Genomic DNA, 17,146 nt, shown 5'->3' with positions numbered 1-17,146 from the left:
GCAATAAAGAATCTGTGAAAAAAGTATCACCCTGTTTAAACACCAGTGTGGATGGACAAGTTTAGCTTTTTGAATACTCACAGCACAGTTGGATGTGTGTGTGCACGCGTGTGTCTGAGTATATATACAGCTGTGTTTTACGGAATGTGCTTGCAGTGATTTCTTTCACTGCAGGAATGAAAAAACCTTCCATCTTTATGTCAACTCGACTGACAAACAGAACAGCCATGAAGCCTTGTGTCATTTTCAAAGCTTTAATCTGCGCTGGACATAACAACAGTGACGAGTTTTACGCTTGTTATCAACTATGGAAATCATTAGAAAAACCCTGACTATATAGCACATATCAGAGGTGCTCGAACACAAACACACACAATTTTCAGCTGTTCTTACTTTTAGAACGTAAAAATTACCCGCAGCCTTATGGAAACAACGCTTGGAAATGAGCAGAACAATGCTACAAACACACAAAACAAGTTTCAAGCTTTTATCTCCCGTGGTTCTATTGAAAATACCCTATAAAGAAACCACCACTCCACTTATTTCCACACGCGATGACAACATACAAACAAATTTCCATAAAACAGCCATAAAAGTTTTTGATCATATTTCACAACAGCAAGCTAGTTAGCAACCTAGCTGAGCAGGCTACATAACGTTTAGCATCAGACAATCACACAATGAGGTGAGATTTAATAGTGCTGCTTCACCAGACACAGTGGAGCTCTGACTGACAGCTAATTTTGTATCTAAACATAATAATAATAATAATAATAATAATAATAAATCTGTCATTCCTTATTTTGTACTATTATGTGCTGTAGATTCAGCAATCTAACTATCCTACTAATCTGTATATAGAATATGTGAGAAATGTGACTGAAATGTGAGATGGAATTGATGACCAGCATGTTGAGCGTCACAGTGAGCAATGCGATGAAGGACAGCGTGGATTTAAAAGAATAGTGATTTTATGACTTTCAGTTCAAGGGTTATAGACCAGAAAGGAAGAAGTGGAAATTGCAGTACCAGCATCAGTCGGAAGGGTACCAGAATGTCATGTTTTTCCCGTGGATCGTCCATTCAGCTCCCCAAGTTCCATTACTATCTGTTCATGACTTTTTGAAATATCCTGCAAACAACAAACGTCTGAAAACATAATCTCCTTAACGGGGTAATTAAACTCGATTGAGTGTATCACTACATCATGTTGGCCTCACAGGAGCCTGGCTGCAGTATGTGAAGGCTGACAATGAGTTTAACAGCTTTTCTAAACCAGGGGTAGAAAAACGCATAGATGAGAGGATTTAAAGCGGAGTTGCAATAGAACAGCCAATGTTCAACAGATGAAGTATTTGTTGTGGTGTCCTGTCCTCCCATAGAAGGAAAGAAATACGGACAGAGACAAATCAAAAACATAAGCAGGACGATACTGAGAGTTCTTGCTGCCTTTATCTCTGATTTCTTAACAGATGCAACCACAGTGTTCTTTTTAACAACAGTAATTTGAGAGCGCATGATGCGTGCCTGTGCCACAGCCACCACAAATACCCTCATATAGAGAACTATCATAACAGTAACAGGGCCTATAAAGGTAAGAATTAGGTCAACTGACCCTGCAATGTAGCTTATTACAACAACACATTCGGTCACATCCGCTTTTGCCAAGTAGTCTTTCAGAATTACTGTGTTGTAAACAACAGAGCAGCTCCAACACAAACATACACTAATTTTAGCTTTGTTTTGTGTCATAATGTAGGAATAACAAAGGGGACAACAAATAGCTACATATCGGTCAATAGATATGAGCACCATGGTCCCAACTGAGGCAGAGGAGAGGATAAAACTCAACAAGTCCATAAAGTTACAAATGATTTTACCTAGAAACAAGCAAGAATGCATAGAGGCAATAGAAAGTGGCATCACCAGGAGCCCCATGAGCAGATCAGACACAGCCAGGGAGAGCAGGAGGACATTGGTGGGGGTGTGGAGCTGCCTGCAGTGAGAAAATATGATTAAGATGGTTGGAGATGATGTTGTGCTTATTGGCCTACAATGTGAAAGTCCAAGTCACTGTCAGACTTTGGACCATAATAAACATTGTAAAACTGTACAATTGACAAATCTATACAATGGAAATACAAATGATAATAATAAGAAATGGTAATAATAAACTGCATATACACAGCATGACACTCAAATCTCCATATCTTGTGTCAGTGCCACAGTATTTCAATTATATTGAAAGAAATGTATCTGTGCCTGAAATGGGAGATGGAAATGATTACCAGCAGGTTGAGAGTCACAGTGAGCAGCACAAGGAAGGACAGCAGTGTGTTGATTAAAATGAACGTAGGGGAAAGAGGAGTTGGCTTGCAGGAGGTGTTGAGGAGAGAATCATTGAGCTCAGCTCCCTCCACCATTGTCAGATGAACTGAGTTTAGATGTGAAAGGAGAGCTGCTGAGGTTAAGCAGCCCTCTGGTTCACCTCTTTGTGGGATGGTTTATTTATCTAATTTGTCTCCTGTATTCCTTACTGTTCTTGCTGCCATCCCACTTCTACTGCAGGTACTCTTTCCCACTCCTCCTGTCGATCGTTGTCCTCCCCCTCTTGGTGTTTTCTACCTGCTGGGATCGCTGCATCAGTTGTATAACTTATCCCACAAACTCTTGATGGTAAATGTCTTGAGGGGAGTCCAGGCCCCAACTGTGAGTCACATTGCCTGCTTAAATCACAACAATGCTGACATATTGTTAGTGGATAATTATCATGATTGTTTTCCGGGTTGTTATGCTTTCCAAAAAAATACAAATGTTCACCCATTATGAATTTAAAATGAATTTATTATTAATTTCAAGTAGAAAGTTGCCATTAACTGATCAAAATTAGGCATCAGAGAAGAACGCATAACAATCAGGCACGTTCTCATTTAGTATTGTGATAAAATATTGACCTTTGCATACTTGCTGCCTTAAGAATAATAACTTATTCTGAGCAAGTTCACACAGCAGTGTTTTGTCCCAGCAGTCAATGGGCAAAAAGCAAGGCTTACACATACAAACAGACACACAAATACACTGTGTGCACAATTATTAAGCTGAATTGTATTTTTGAGGGTTACTTTTATTATTGAACAACTACAGTGCTACTTAAGACAGTAAAAGTGAGGTTTTGGCTTTCTTAGGAGAATTTCTATGTGTGCAGAACTATTAGGCAACTATCAGTGTGCAGTATTATTATGCAGCTAAATAATTAATTAAGTTAATGTGAGAACAATAAACAAACTAACAGGGATATCCAAAGGCAAAGATTCAACCTGTGGACCATAGCCTTGGCATTCTACTTGTAAATTTGAATTACAATTGACTCAACATTTTCAAAGAAAATATAAATAAAGCTGATTGACCTAGACAATTCTGATTATGTGGCTTCAGGCTCAGAAGTTACAGGCCAAAACATAAACACGTTTTTACAGCAGGCTAAAAGGAACCATAATGCCAAACTGACACTGGACACTGTGTGTGTCACTACACCATGTTGGCCTCACAGGAGCCTGGCTGCAGTATGTGAAGGCTGACAATGAGTTTAACAGCTTTTTGAAACCAGGGGTATAAAAAAGCATAGATCAAAGGATTTACAGTAGAGTTGCAATGGAAAAGCCAGACCTCAATAGACGAAGTACTTGTTGTGGTGTCCTGTCCTCCCATAGAAGGAAAATAATATGGACAGAGACAAATCAAAAACATAAGCAGGACGATACCGAGAGTTCTTGCTGCCTTTAACTCTGATTTCTTAACAGTTGCAACCACAGTGTTCATTTTAACAGCAGTAATTTGAGAGCGCATGATGCGTGCCTGTGCCACAGCCACCACAAATACCCTCATATAGAGAACTATCATAACAGTAACAGGGCCTATAAAGGTAAGAATTAGGTCTGACCCTGCAATGTAGCTTATTACAACCACACATTCATCGTAATTGTACATATTTGCTTTTGCCAGGTGGTCTTTCAGTAATACTGTGTTGTAAACAACAGAGCAGCTCCAACACAAACACACACACATTTTAGCTCTGCTTGTTGTTATAGTGTAAGAATAACGCAGAGGGAAACAAATAGCTACATATCGGTCAATAGATATTAGCACCATGCTCCCAACAGATGCAGAAGTGAGGATAAAACTCAACAAGTCCATGAAGATACAAATCATTTTAGCTAGAAACAAGCATGAATGCACTGAGGCAATAGAAAGTGGCATCACCAGGAGCCCTACGAGCAGGTCAGACACAGCCAGGGAGAGCAGGAGGACATTGGTGGGGGTGTGGAGCTGCCTGCAGTGAGAGATTATGATTTTGAAATTAGTAGTTTTTTTTTCCTGTGCCACTTTCAGTTACAGGATGACCAAATTTACACTTTAAAGGAGACACAGATGCATGACAAATAAACAATACATACTTTAACATCATAGTTTAACCGCCATATTGTATATCAGCTCCAAACAAAAAAGGCTCAAGCTTGAATTGTCCATAGAAATGGAAATTTATTTTGATTGCTGTTAAATGTGACACCGTACGGAAACCGCACACATAATGAGGTTCTCATTTGCAAGAAGGAACAATGATCAAATTAGCTACATGCAACACACAGTGGAGTCTGAGGGCTGACGGAGAGCTAAACTTGGTCTCTATGCATAGTAATTATAATCATAAAGCTGTCATTCCACATTTTTGCTTGTATTCTTGTTGCACTGTAGATGACAACCCTTCCTTTTCTAAACTGTATTTAGAATTTGTGAGAAATGTATCTGTGCCTGAAGTGGGAGATGGAGATGATGACCAGCAGGTTGAGCATCACAGTGAGCAGCGCGATGAAGGACAGCAGTGTGTCAATGAGAATGACCTGAGAGGAAAGAGGAGTTGGCTTGCAGGAGCTGTTGAGGAGAGAAATGTTAAGCTCAGCTCCCTCCAATTCCCCCTCCATCTTCAGAAGTAGAGATGTGAAAAGAGAGCTGCTGATCTCTAGCAACCCTCTGATTCACCTCTTTCTGCAATGGTTCATTTATCTCAGTTGCCTCCTGTTCATTTCCATGACTGTTCTGGATGCCTTTCTGTTTTTTCAGCAGGCACTCCTTCCCATTTAGATTTTTTCGGTTACCTAACTCCCCCTTCCCCATCTCCTCCCTATTTCATCATCCTCTCCACTTCTTCACACCTGTCTTGTCCTTTGTGCGTTCTACCTGCCACTAGTTTTGCTCCTATGTCAGTTTAACTTCTCCCACTTAATTCTGAAGGCTGTGTTAGATTACTGTAGGCCAAGACAATTGCCTCATTATTGCAATTACGTACTTGTCCTGTGCATGTTCACACAGAGTAGGATCCTGGCATAGCAGCCATTGGGCAAGACGCAGTGTGCAGGGTGGTCAGACAATCACAGAGACACACACAAACAGACAATTGCATGCCCTTCCACTGGGAAGCAGTGTTTATAACTGTATAGGACATAGATCAAATCTCGTACTTTCCCTTGTCATGGAACTACTGGACTACATGGAATAGTAAAAAAAAAATTATGTTCAGCAGCGATCTTCATTACAGAATTAACAATCATGAAAAGGCAAAACAAATAATGGTCAAATCTTATCCTCAGAATGGGGAGATATTACATTTGACACAAACACATTAACAAACACCCACACAGCAATAGACAATGCACAAAGACGCACAATGATCCCAATGGAGGCAGAAGAACTGTAATTTCCCTCGGGATAATACACTTTCATCTTATCTTATCTTAAATGAGGAGAAAACTGAAATTCCTAATAGGCCCAAGAGTAGGACAGGCACAGCCAGGGGGAGGAGGAGGAACACCGGTATTATGAGCTATATGGTCCCAACAGAGGCAGAGGTGAGGATAGAACCCAAATAGTTTAAAAGAAGATAAATGATTTTACTCAGAAACCAGCAGGAATGCAGAGGTGAGGATATGGAATGATGTAAAGATACCCAAAAGCAGGTCAGACACAGCCAGCGAGAGGAGGAGGACATTGAAGACCATAGGTTGTAGTTTGTAGTCATTCTTATTGAGTTTATTGAGCTTCCAATTAAAAATGCAAGTCACACTCAGAGTTTGGATTATGGTAACATTTTGCAACACTATTGATGCACATACAGTGTGCATAAAAAATGTCTTCTTACATGTTCTGTCATCATCTTTGAGATGATGACAGAACAGCCAGGGAGCCTTATGTTATTAAAAAACCTGTTTGCTGTGGACCTGATTACATATTAATCTCACTTCTATGTTATTCATTGTACAAACAAAAACAGGAGAGTTAGAGTCATAAAACTGAGCACAAACACTTTTGCAGCTTTATTATGTAGTGAAAAACTCCTACAGTGTACAAAAGGGAAACTAAAAACACCGGTTAACATATTGAGGGGAAATCTATGTGCTTCACATAAAAACATGTTAAAAGACATTTTCAGACAAAATAATGCATTCAAAAACATTTATTTATTTATCTATTTAAAACATATTTGATCATTTAAATGAGAGAATAAGCAACGAGCAACTGCAGTTAATGTATACTTCACAAATATTATTCATTGCATCATGCAGGTTATTTTATTCATAATTTTTACTATGCTTAAGCCTCTGATTCATTGTGATAGATTCTGTTTTTAAAGTAAATTTACACTATAATGAAACCTGTGGGGAAGTTGGCCATATGTCATAGTTCAATTATCTTCACCAACCAGTTAATTATAGTGTAATTTATTGTATATTCCTAATGTTTTGTTAGGAATTTACACTATTCCCACACTTCCAAAGTGATTCAAGGTGTTCTTGCTTAGTGTACAATAAACAAAACTAACTCAACATGTTGTACACAATGTAAATTCTGCCAACCTCATTACATCATGTTGGCCTCACAGGAGCCTGGCTGCAGTATGTGAAGGCTGACAATGAGTTTGACAGCTTTTCTAAACCAGGGGTAGAAAAAGGAGTAGATGAGAGGATTTATAGTGGAGTTGCAGTGGAAAAGCCAGGATTCAACAGATACATTGTTATTTACTGTGTCCTGCCCTCCCAAAGAGGGAAAGAAATACGGGGAGAGACAAATCAAAAACATAAGCAGGACGATACCGAGAGTTCTTGCTGCCTTTATCTCTGATTTCCTCACTGTTGCAACCACAGTGTTCTTTTTAACAACAGTAATTTGAGAGCGCATGATGCGTGCCTGTGCCACAGCCACCCCAAATACCCTCATATAGAGAACTATCATAACAGTAACAGGGCCTATAAAGGTAAGAATTAGGTCAACTGACCCTGCAATGTAGCTTATTACAACAACACATTCAGTCACATCCGCTTTTGCCAAGTAGTCTTTCAGCATTACTGTGTTGTAAACAACAGAGCAGCTCCAACACAAACACACACACATTTTAGCTTTGTTTTGTGTCATAATGTAGGAATAACGAAGGGGACAACAAATAGCTACATATCGGTCAATAGATATGAGCACCATGCTCCCAACAGATGCAGAAGTGAGGATAAAACTCAACAAGTCCATAAAGTTACAAATGATTTTACCTAGAAACAAGCAAGAATGCATTGAGGCAATAGAAAGTGGCATCACCAGGAGCCCCATGAGCAGATCAGACACAGCCAGGGAGAGCAGGAGGACATTGGTGGAAGTTTGGAGCTGCCTGCAGTGAGAGATTACGAATTTGAAAATTAGTAGTAGTTTTTTCCTGTGTGTCATATTAAGCTACAGGACGACCAAATTTACACTTTAAAGGAGACACAGATGCATGACAAATAAACATATACATACTTTTACATCATAGTTTCACCGCCATACTGTATATCAGCTCCAAAACAAAAAAGGCTGAAGCATGAATTGTCCATAGAAATGGAAATTTATTTTGATTGCTGTTAAATGTGACACCTTACGGAAACCGCACACATAATGAGGTTCTCATTTGCAAGAAGGAACAATGATCAAATAAGCTACATGCAACACACAGTGGAGTCTGAGGGCTGACGGAGAGCTAAACTTGGTCTCTATGCATAGTAATTATAATCATAAAGCTGTCATTCCACATTTTTGCTTGTATTCTTGTTGCACTGTAGATGACAACCCTTCCTTTTCTAAACTGTATTTAGAATTTGTGAGAAATGTATCTGTGCCTGAAGTGGGAGATGGAGATGATGACCAGCAGGTTGAGCATCACAGTGAGCAGCGCGATGAAGGACAGCAGTGTGTCAATGAGAATGACCTGAGAGGAAAGAGGAGTTGGCTTGCAGGAGCTGTTGAGGAGAGAAATGTTAAGCTCAGCTCCCTCCAATCCCCCCTCCATCTTCAGAAGTAGAGATGTGAAAAGAGAGCTGCTGATCTCTAGCAACCCTCTTATTCACCTCTTTCTGCAATGGTTCATTTATCTCAGTTGCCTCATGTTCATTTCCATGACTGTTCTTGATGCCTTTCCGTTTCTTCAGCAGGCACTCCTTCCCATTTAGATTTGTTCGGTTACCTAACTCCCCCTTCCCCATCTCCTCCCTATTTCATCATCCTCTCCACTTCTTCACACCTGTCTTGTCCTTTGTGCGTTCTACCTGCCACTAGTTTTGCTCCTATGTCAGTTTAACTTCTCCCACTTAATTCTGAAGGCTGTGTTAGATTACTGTAGTCCAAGACACTTGCCTCATGAATCAAATCTCACACTGTCTTCTCAAATCACAAGTCAGAAACTTCCTCATAGCTTGCTATTACTGTAAGAGCAATTCAGCTTGATATACTTTCTGCCTTCATAGCAATTACTTACTTGTCCTGTGCATGTTCACACAGAATAGGATCCTGGCATAGCAGCCATTGGGCAAGACGCAGTGTGCAGGGTGGTCAGACAATCACAGAGACACACACAAACAGACAATTGCATGCCCTTCCACTGGGAAGCAGTGTTTATAACTGTAGAGGACATAGATCAAATCTCGTACTTTCCCTTGTCATGGAACTACTGGACTACATGGAAAAGTAAAAAAAAAATCATGTTCAGCAGCGATCTTCATTACAGAATTAACAATCATGAAAAGGCAAAACAAATAATGGTCAAATCTTATCCTCAGAATGGGGAGATATTACATTTGACACAAACACATTAACAAACACCCACACAGCAATAGACAATGCACAAAGACGCACAATGATCCCAATGGAGGCAGAAGAACTGTAATTTCCCTCGGGATAATACACTTTCATCTTATCTTATCTTAAATGAGGAGAAAACTGAAATTCCTAATAGGCCCAAGAGTAGGACAGGCACAGCCAGGGGGAGGAGGAGGAACACCGGTATTATGAGCTATATGGTCCCAACAGAGGCAGAGGTGAGGATAAAACCCAAATAGTTTAGAAGAAGATAAATGATTTTACTCAGAAACCAGCAGGAATGCAGAGGTGAGGATATGGAATGATGTAAAGACACCCAAAAGCAGGTCAGACACAGCCAGTGAGAGGAGGAGGACATTGAAGATCATAGGTCGTAGTTTGTAGTCGTTCTTATTGAGTTTATTGAGCTTCCAATTAAAAATGCAAGTCACACTCAGAGTTTGGATTATGGTAACATTTTGCAACACTATTGATGCACATACAGTGTGCATAAAAAATGTCTTCTTACATGTTCTGTCATCATCTTTGAGATGATGACAGAACAGCCAGGGAGCCTTATGTTATTAAAAAACCTGTTTGCTGTGGACCTGATTACATATTAATCTCACTTCTATGTTATTCATTGTACAAACAAAAACAGGAGAGTTAGAGTCATAAAACTGAGCACAAACACTTTTGCAGCTTTATTATGTAGTGAAAAACTCCTACAGTGTACAAAAGGGAAACTAAAAACACCGGTTAACATATTGAGGGGAAATCTATGTGCTTCACATAAAAACATGTTAAAAGACATTTTCAGACAAAATAATGCATTCAAAAACATTTATTTATTTATCTATTTAAAACATATTTGATCATTTAAATGAGAGAATAAGCAACGAGCAACTGCAGTTAATGTATACTTCACAAATATTATTCATTGCATCATGCAGGTTATTTTATTCATAATTTTTACTATGCTTAAGCCTCTAATTCATTGTGATAGATTCTGTTTTTAAAGTAAATTTACACTATAAGGAAACCTGTGGGGAAGTTGGCCATATGTCATAGTTCAATTATCTTCACCAACCAGTTCATTATAGTGTAATTTATTGTATATTCCTAATGTTTTGTTAGGAATTTACACTATTCCCACACTTCCAAAGTGATTAAAGGTGTTCTTGCTTAGTGTACAATAAACAAAACTAACTCAACATGTTGTACACAATGTAAATTCTGCCAACCTCATTACATCATGTTGGCCTCACAGGAGCCTGGCTGCAGTATGTGAAGGCTGACAATGAGTTTGACAGCTTTTCTAAACCAGGGGTAGAAAAACGCATAGATGAGAGGATTTAAAGCGGAGTTGCAATAGAACAGCCATTGTTCAACAGATGAAGTATTTGTTGTGGTGTCCTGTCCTCCCATAGAAGGAAAGAAATACGGACAGAGACAAATCAAAAACATAAGGAGGACGATACCGAGAGTTCTTGCTGCCTTTATCTCTAATTTCTGAACAGATGCAACCACAGTGTTCTTTTTAACAACAATAATTTGAGAGCGCATGATGCGTGCCTGTGCCACAGCCACCCCAAATACCCTCATATAGAGAACTATCATAACAGTAACAGGGCCTATAAAGGTAAGAATTAGGTCAACTGACCCTGCAATGTAGCTTATTACAACCACACATTCAGTCACATCCGCTTTTGCCAAGTAGTCTTTCAGCATTACTGTGTTGTAAACAACAGAGCAGCTCCAACACAAACACACACACATTTTAGCTTTGTTTTGTGTCATAATGTAGGAATAACGAAGGGGACAACAAATAGCTACATATCGGTCAATAGATATGAGCACCATGCTCCCAACAGATGCAGAAGTGAGGATAAAACTCAACAAGTCCATAAAGTTACAAATGATTTTACCTAGAAACAAGCAAGAATGCATTGAGGCAATAGAAAGTGGCATCACCAGGAGCCCCATGAGCAGATCAGACACAGCCAGGGAGAGCAGGAGGACATTGGTGGAAGTTTGGAGCTGCCTGCAGTGAGAGATTACGATTTTTAAAATTGGTAGTAGTTTTTTCCTGTGTGTCATATTGAGCTACAGGATGACCAAATTTACACTTTAAAGGAGACACAGATGCATGACAAATAAACATATACATACTTTTACATCATAGTTTCACCGCCATACTGTATATCAGCTCCAAAACAAAAAAGGCTGAAGCATGAATTGTCCATAGAAATGGAAATTTATTTTGATTGCTGTTAAATGTGACACCTTACGGAAACCGCACACATAATGAGGTTCTCATTTGCAAGAAGGAACAATGATCAAATAAGCTACATGCAACACACAGTGGAGTCTGAGGGCTGACGGAGAGCTAAACTTGGTCTCTATGCATAGTAATTATAATCATAAAGCTGTCATTCCACATTTTTGCTTGTATTCTTGTTGCACTGTAGATGACAACCCTTCCTTTTCTAAACTGTATTTAGAATTTGTGAGAAATGTATCTGTGCCTGAAGTGGGAGATGGAGATGATGACCAGCAGGTTGAGCATCACAGTGAGCAGCGCGATGAAGGACAGCAGTGTGTCAATGAGAATGACCTGAGAGGAAAGAGGAGTTGGCTTGCAGGAGCTGTTGAGGAGAGAAATGTTAAGCTCAGCTTCCTCTAATCCCCCCTCCATCTTCAGAAGTAGAGATGTGAAAAGAGAGCTGCTGATCTCTAGCAACCCTCTGATTCACCTCTTTCTGCAATGGTTCATTTATCTCAGTTGCCTCCTGTTCATTTCCATGACTGTTCTTGATGCCTTTCTGTTTTTTCAGCAGGCACTCCTTCCCATTTAGATTTTTTCGGTTACCTAACTCCCCCTTCCCCATCTCCTCCCTATTTCATCATCCTCTCCACATCTTCACACCTGTCTTGTCCTTTGTGCGTTCTACCTGCCACTAGTTTTGCTCCTATGTCAGTTTAACTTCTCCCACTTAATTCTGAAGGCTGTGTTAGATTACTGTAGTCCAAGACACTTGCCTCATGAGTCAAATCTCACACTGTCTTCTCAAATCACAAGTCAGAAACTTCCTCATAGCTTGCTATTACTGTAAGAGCAATTCAGCTTGACATACCTTCTGCCTTCATAGCAATTACTTACTTGTCCTGTGCATGTTCACACAGAGTAGGATCCTGGCATAGCAGCCATTGGGCAAGACGCAGTGTGCAGGGTGGTCAGACAATCACAGAGACACACACAAACAGACAATTGCATGCCCTTCCACTGGGAAGCAGTGTTTATAACTGTATAGGACATAGATCAAATCTCGTACTTTCCCTTGTCATGGAACTACTGGACTACATGGAATAGTAAAAAGGAATCATGTTCAGCAGCGATCTTCATTACAGAACTAACAATCATGAAAAGGCAAAACAATTAATGGTCAAATCTTATCCTCAGAATGGGGAGATATTACATTTGACACAAACACATTAACAAACACCCACACAGCAATAGACAATGCACAAAGACGCACAATGATCCCAATGGAGGCAGAAGAACTGTTATTTCCCTCGGGATAATACACTTTCATCTTATCTTATCTTAAATGAGGAGAAAACTGAAATTCCTAATAGGCCCAAGAGCAGGACAGGCACAGCCAGCGGGAGGAGGAGGAACACCGGTATTATGAGCTATATGGTCCCAACAGAGGCAGAGGTGAGGATAAAACCCAAATAGTTTAAAAGAAGATAAATGATTTTACTCAGAAACAAGCAGGAATGCAGAGGTGTGGATATGGAATGATGTAAAGACACCCAAAAGCAGGTCAGACACAGCCAGCGAGAGGAGGAGGACATTGAAGACCATAGGTTGTAGTTTGTAGTCATTCTTATTGAGTTTATTGAGCTTCCAATTAAAAATGCAAGTCACACTCAGAGTTTGGATTATGGTAACATTTTGCAACACTATTGATGCACATACAGTGTGCATAAAAAATGTCTTTTTACATGTTCTGTCATCATCTTTGAGATGATGACAGAACAGCCAGGGAGCCTTATGTTATTAAAAAACCTGTTTGCTGTGGACCTGATTACATATTAATCTCACTTCTATGTTATTCATTGTACAAACAAAAACAGGAGAGTTAGAGTCATAAAACTGAGCACAAACACTTTTGCAGCTTTATTATGTAGTGAAAAACTCCTACAGTGTACAAAAGGGAAACTAAAAACACCGGTTAACATATTGAGGGGAAATCTATGTGCTTCACATAAAAACATGTTAAAAGACATTTTCAGACAAAATAATGCATTCAAAAACATTTATTTATTTATCTATTTAAAACATATTTGATCATTTAAATGAGAGAATAAGCAACGAGCAACTGCAGTTAATGTATACTTCACAAATATTATTCATTGCATCATGCAGGTTATTTTATTCATAATTTTTACTATGCTTAAGCCTCTTATTCATTGTGATAGATTCTGTTTTTAAAGTAAATTTACACTGTAAGGAAACCTGTGGGGAAGTTGGCCATATGTCATAGTTCAATTATCTTCACCAACCAGTTCATTATAGTGTAATTTATTGTATATTCCTAATGTTTTGTTAGGAATTTACACTATTCCCACACTTCCAAAGTGATTAAAGGTGTTCTTGCTTAGTGTACAATAAACAAAACTAACTCAACATGTTGTACACAATGTAAATTCTGCCAACCTCATTACATCATGTTGGCCTCACAGGAGCCTGGCTGCAGTATGTGAAGGCTGACAATGAGTTTAACAGCTTTTCTAAACCAGGGGTAGAAAAAGGAGTAGATGAGAGGATTTAAAGCGGAGTTGCAATAGAACAGCCAGGATTCAACAGATGAAGTATTTGTTGTGGTGTCCTGTCCCCCCATAGAAGGAAAGAAATACGGACAGAGACAAATCAAAAACATAAGGAGGACGATACCGAGAGTTCTTGCTGCCTTTATCTCTGATTTCTTAACAGATGCAACCACAGTGTTCTTTTTAACAACAATAATTTGAGAGCGCATGATGCGTGCCTGTGCCACAGCCACCCCAAATACCCTCATATAGAGAACTATCATAACAGTAACAGGGCCTATAAAGGTAAGAATTAGGTCAACTGACCCTGCAATGTAGCTTATTACAACCACACATTCAGTCACATCCGCTTTTGCCAAGTAGTCTTTCAGCATTACTGTGTTGTAAACAACAGAGCAGCTCCAACACAAACACACACACATTTTAGCTTTGTTTTGTGTCATAATGTAGGAATAACGAAGGGGACAACAAATAGCTACATATCGGTCAATAGATATGAGCACCATGCTCCCAACAGATGCAGAAGTGAGGATAAAACTCAACAAGTCCATAAAGTTACAAATGATTTTACCTAGAAACAAGCAAGAATGCATTGAGGCAATAGAAAGTGGCATCACCAGGAGCCCCATGAGCAGATCAGACACAGCCAGGGAGAGCAGGAGGACATTGGTGGAAGTTTGGAGCTGCCTGCAGTGAGAGATTACGATTTTGAAAATTAGTTGTAGTTTTTTCCTGTGTGTCATATTGAGCTACAGGACGACCAAATTTACACTTTAAAGGAGACACAGATGCATGACAAATAAACATATACATACTTTTACATCATAGTTTCACCGCCATACTGTATATCAGCTCCAAAACAAAAAAGGCTGAAGTGAATTGTCCATAGAAATGGAAATTTGTTTTGATTGCTGTTAAATGTGACACCTTACGGAAACCGCACACATAATGAGGTTCTCATTTGCAAGAAGGAACAATGATCAAATTAGCTACATGCAACACACAGTGGAGTCTGAGGGCTGACGGAGAGCTAAACTTGGTCTCTATGCATAGTAATTATAATCATAAAGCTGTCATTCCACATTTTTGCTTGTATTCTTGTTGCACTGTAGATGACAACCCTTCCTTTTCTAAACTGTATTTAGAATTTGTGAGAAATGTATCTGTGCCTGAAGTGGGAGATGGAGATGATGACCAGCAGGTTGAGCATCACAGTGAGCAGCGCGATGAAGGACAGCAGTGTGTCAATGAGAATGACCTGAGAGGGAAGAGGAGTTGGCTTGCAGGAGCTGTTGAGGAGAGAAATGTTAAGCTCAGCTTCCTCCAATCCCCCCTCCATCTTCAGAAGTAGAGATGTGAAAAGAGAGCTGCTGATCTCTAGCAACCCTCTGATTCACCTCTTTCTGCAATTGTTCATTTATCTCAGTTGCCTCATGTTCATTTCCATGACTGTTCTTGATGCCTTTCCGTTTCTTCAGCAGGCACTCCTTCCCATTTAGATTTTTTCGGTTACCTAACTCCCCCTTCCCCATCTCCTCCCTATTTCATCATCCTCTCCACTTCTTCACACCTGTCTTGTCCTTTGTGCGTTCTACCTGCCACTAGTTTTGCTCCTATGTCAGTTTAACTTCTCCCACTTATTTCTGAAGGCTGTGTTAGATTACTGTAGTCCAAGACACTTGCCTCATGAGTCAAATCTCACACTGTCTTCTCAAATCACAAGTCAGAAACTTCCTCATAGCTTGCTATTACTGTAAGAGCAATTCAGCTTGACATACCTTCTGCCTTCATAGCAATTACTTACTTGTCCTGTGCATGTTCACACAGAGTAGGATCCTGGCATAGCAGCCATTGGGCAAGACGCAGTGTGCAGGGTGGTCAGACAATCACAGAGACACACACAAACAGACAATTGCATGCCCTTCCACTGGGAAGCAGTGTTTATAACTGTATAGGACATAGATCAAATCTCGTACTTTCCCTTGTCATGGAACTACTGGACTACATGGAATAGTAAAAAGGAATCATGTTCAGCAGCGATCTTCATTGCAGAACTAACAATCATGAAAAGGCAAAACAATTAATGGTCAAATCTTATCCTCAGAATGGGGAGATATTACATTTGACACAAACACATTAACAAACACCCACACAGCAATAGACAATGCACAAAGACGCACAATGATCCCAATGGAGGCAGAAGAACTGTAATTTCCCTCGGGATAATACACTTTCATCTTATCTTATCTTAAATGAGGAGAAAACTGAAATTCCTAATAGGCCCAAGAGCAGGACAGGCACAGCCAGGGGGAGGAGGAGGAACACCGGTATTATGAGCTATATGGTCCCAACAGAGGCAGAGGTGAGGATAAAACCCAAATAGTTTAAAAGAAGATAAATGATTTTACTCAGAAACCAGCAGGAATGCAGAGGTGAGGATATGGAATGATGTAAAGATACCCAAAAGCAGGTCAGACACAGCCAGCGAGAGGAGGAGGACATTGAAGACCATAGGTTGTAGTTTGTAGTCATTCTTATTGAGTTTATTGAGCTTCCAATTAAAAATGCAAGTCACACTCAGAGTTTGGATTATGGTAACATTTTGCAACACTATTGATGCACATACAGTGTGCATAAAAAATGTCTTTTTACATGTTCTGTCATCATCTTTGAGATGATGACAGAACAGCCAGGGAGCCTTATGTTATTAAAAAACCTGTTTGCTGTGGACTTGATTACATATTAATCTCACTTCTATGTTATTCATTGTACAAACAAAAACAGGAGAGTTAGAGTCATAAAACTGAGCACAAACACTTTTGCAGCTTTATTATGTAGTGAAAAACTCCTACAGTGTACAAAAGGGAAACTAAAAACACCGGTTAACATATTGAGGGGAAATCTATGTGCTTCACATAAAAACATGTTAAAAGACATTTTCAGACAAAATAATGCATTCAAAAACATTTATTTATTTATCTATTTAAAACATATTTGATCATTTAAATGAGAGAATAAGCAACGAGCAACTGCAGTTAATGTATACTTCACAAATATTATTCATTGCATCATGCAGGTTATTTTATTCATAATTTTTACTATGCTTAAGCCTCTTATTCATTGTGATAGATTCTGTTTTTAAAGTAAATTTACACTGTAA

The 17,146-nt window shown here is 39.3% G+C and overlaps 5 protein-coding genes across 5 annotated transcripts; all 5 read right to left on the bottom strand.

Annotated features, from left to right (window-relative positions):
- Positions 1–1,200: 1,200 nt before the first annotated feature.
- LOC143003630 (trace amine-associated receptor 7e-like) lies at positions 1,201–2,423 on the bottom strand. Its single transcript, XM_076154402.1, has 2 exons — positions 2,263–2,423; positions 1,201–1,996 (listed from the first exon to the last, which is right to left on the bottom strand). Exons 1-2 carry the CDS (start codon positions 2,421–2,423, stop codon positions 1,201–1,203), a joined length of 957 nt encoding a protein of 318 aa, XP_076010517.1.
- Positions 2,424–3,528: 1,105 nt separating this feature from the next.
- LOC143003629 (trace amine-associated receptor 13c-like) lies at positions 3,529–4,979 on the bottom strand. The gene is made up of 2 exons (XM_076154401.1): positions 4,810–4,979; positions 3,529–4,330 (listed from the first exon to the last, which is right to left on the bottom strand). Exons 1-2 carry the CDS (start codon positions 4,977–4,979, stop codon positions 3,529–3,531), a joined length of 972 nt encoding a protein of 323 aa, XP_076010516.1.
- Positions 4,980–6,912: 1,933 nt separating this feature from the next.
- On the bottom strand, positions 6,913–8,555 carry LOC143003628 (trace amine-associated receptor 13c-like). The gene is made up of 3 exons (XM_076154400.1): positions 8,454–8,555; positions 8,193–8,362; positions 6,913–7,708 (listed from the first exon to the last, which is right to left on the bottom strand). The coding sequence occupies exons 1-3, from the start codon at positions 8,553–8,555 to the stop codon at positions 6,913–6,915; spliced, it is 1,068 nt and encodes a 355-aa protein (XP_076010515.1).
- A 1,840-nt stretch (positions 8,556–10,395) lies between these two features.
- Positions 10,396–11,845, bottom strand: LOC143003627 (trace amine-associated receptor 13c-like). The gene is made up of 2 exons (XM_076154398.1): positions 11,676–11,845; positions 10,396–11,191 (listed from the first exon to the last, which is right to left on the bottom strand). Exons 1-2 carry the CDS (start codon positions 11,843–11,845, stop codon positions 10,396–10,398), a joined length of 966 nt encoding a protein of 321 aa, XP_076010513.1.
- Positions 11,846–13,877: 2,032 nt separating this feature from the next.
- Positions 13,878–15,325, bottom strand: LOC143003626 (trace amine-associated receptor 13c-like). The gene is made up of 2 exons (XM_076154397.1): positions 15,156–15,325; positions 13,878–14,673 (listed from the first exon to the last, which is right to left on the bottom strand). Exons 1-2 carry the CDS (start codon positions 15,323–15,325, stop codon positions 13,878–13,880), a joined length of 966 nt encoding a protein of 321 aa, XP_076010512.1.
- Between the last annotated feature and the right edge of the window lie 1,821 nt (positions 15,326–17,146).

Source organism: Genypterus blacodes, unplaced genomic scaffold (assembly GCF_046128005.1).
Source record: "Genypterus blacodes isolate CSIRO-AG114 ecotype Tasmania unplaced genomic scaffold, CSIRO-AGI_Gbla_v1 ptg000062l_1, whole genome shotgun sequence".
Lineage (NCBI taxonomy): Eukaryota > Metazoa > Chordata > Actinopteri > Ophidiiformes > Ophidiidae > Genypterus > Genypterus blacodes.
The sequence above is the reverse complement of the archived record's forward strand: the minus strand, read 5'-3'. Positions and strand labels throughout refer to the sequence as shown.

What these genes read in the sequence shown, in the direction of transcription:
- LOC143003627 (XM_076154398.1), bottom strand. Translation starts at nt 11,845, where the DNA reads ATGGAGGGGGGATTAGAGGAAGCTGAGCTTAACATTTCTCTCCTCAAC. An exon ending in ATCTCCATCTCCCACTTCAG is followed by an intron (nt 11,192 to 11,675) that starts GCACAGATACAT and finishes CTCTCACTGCAG; the next exon opens with GCAGCTCCAAACTTCCACCA.
- LOC143003629 (XM_076154401.1), bottom strand. Translation starts at nt 4,979, where the DNA reads ATGGAGGGGGAATTGGAGGGAGCTGAGCTTAACATTTCTCTCCTCAAC. An exon ending in ATCTCCATCTCCCACTTCAG is followed by an intron (nt 4,331 to 4,809) that starts GCACAGATACAT and finishes CTCTCACTGCAG; the next exon opens with GCAGCTCCACACCCCCACCA.
- LOC143003630 (XM_076154402.1), bottom strand. Translation starts at nt 2,423, where the DNA reads ATGGTGGAGGGAGCTGAGCTCAATGATTCTCTCCTCAACACCTCCTGC. An exon ending in ATTTCCATCTCCCATTTCAG is followed by an intron (nt 1,997 to 2,262) that starts GCACAGATACAT and finishes TTCTCACTGCAG; the next exon opens with GCAGCTCCACACCCCCACCA.
- LOC143003626 (XM_076154397.1), bottom strand. Translation starts at nt 15,325, where the DNA reads ATGGAGGGGGGATTGGAGGAAGCTGAGCTTAACATTTCTCTCCTCAAC. An exon ending in ATCTCCATCTCCCACTTCAG is followed by an intron (nt 14,674 to 15,155) that starts GCACAGATACAT and finishes CTCTCACTGCAG; the next exon opens with GCAGCTCCAAACTTCCACCA.
- LOC143003628 (XM_076154400.1), bottom strand. Translation starts at nt 8,555, where the DNA reads ATGGGGAAGGGGGAGTTAGGTAACCGAACAAATCTAAATGGGAAGGAG. An exon ending in GTCATGGAAATGAACATGAG is followed by an intron (nt 8,363 to 8,453) that starts GCAACTGAGATA and finishes CTACTTCTGAAG; the next exon opens with ATGGAGGGGGGATTGGAGGG. An exon ending in ATCTCCATCTCCCACTTCAG is followed by an intron (nt 7,709 to 8,192) that starts GCACAGATACAT and finishes CTCTCACTGCAG; the next exon opens with GCAGCTCCAAACTTCCACCA.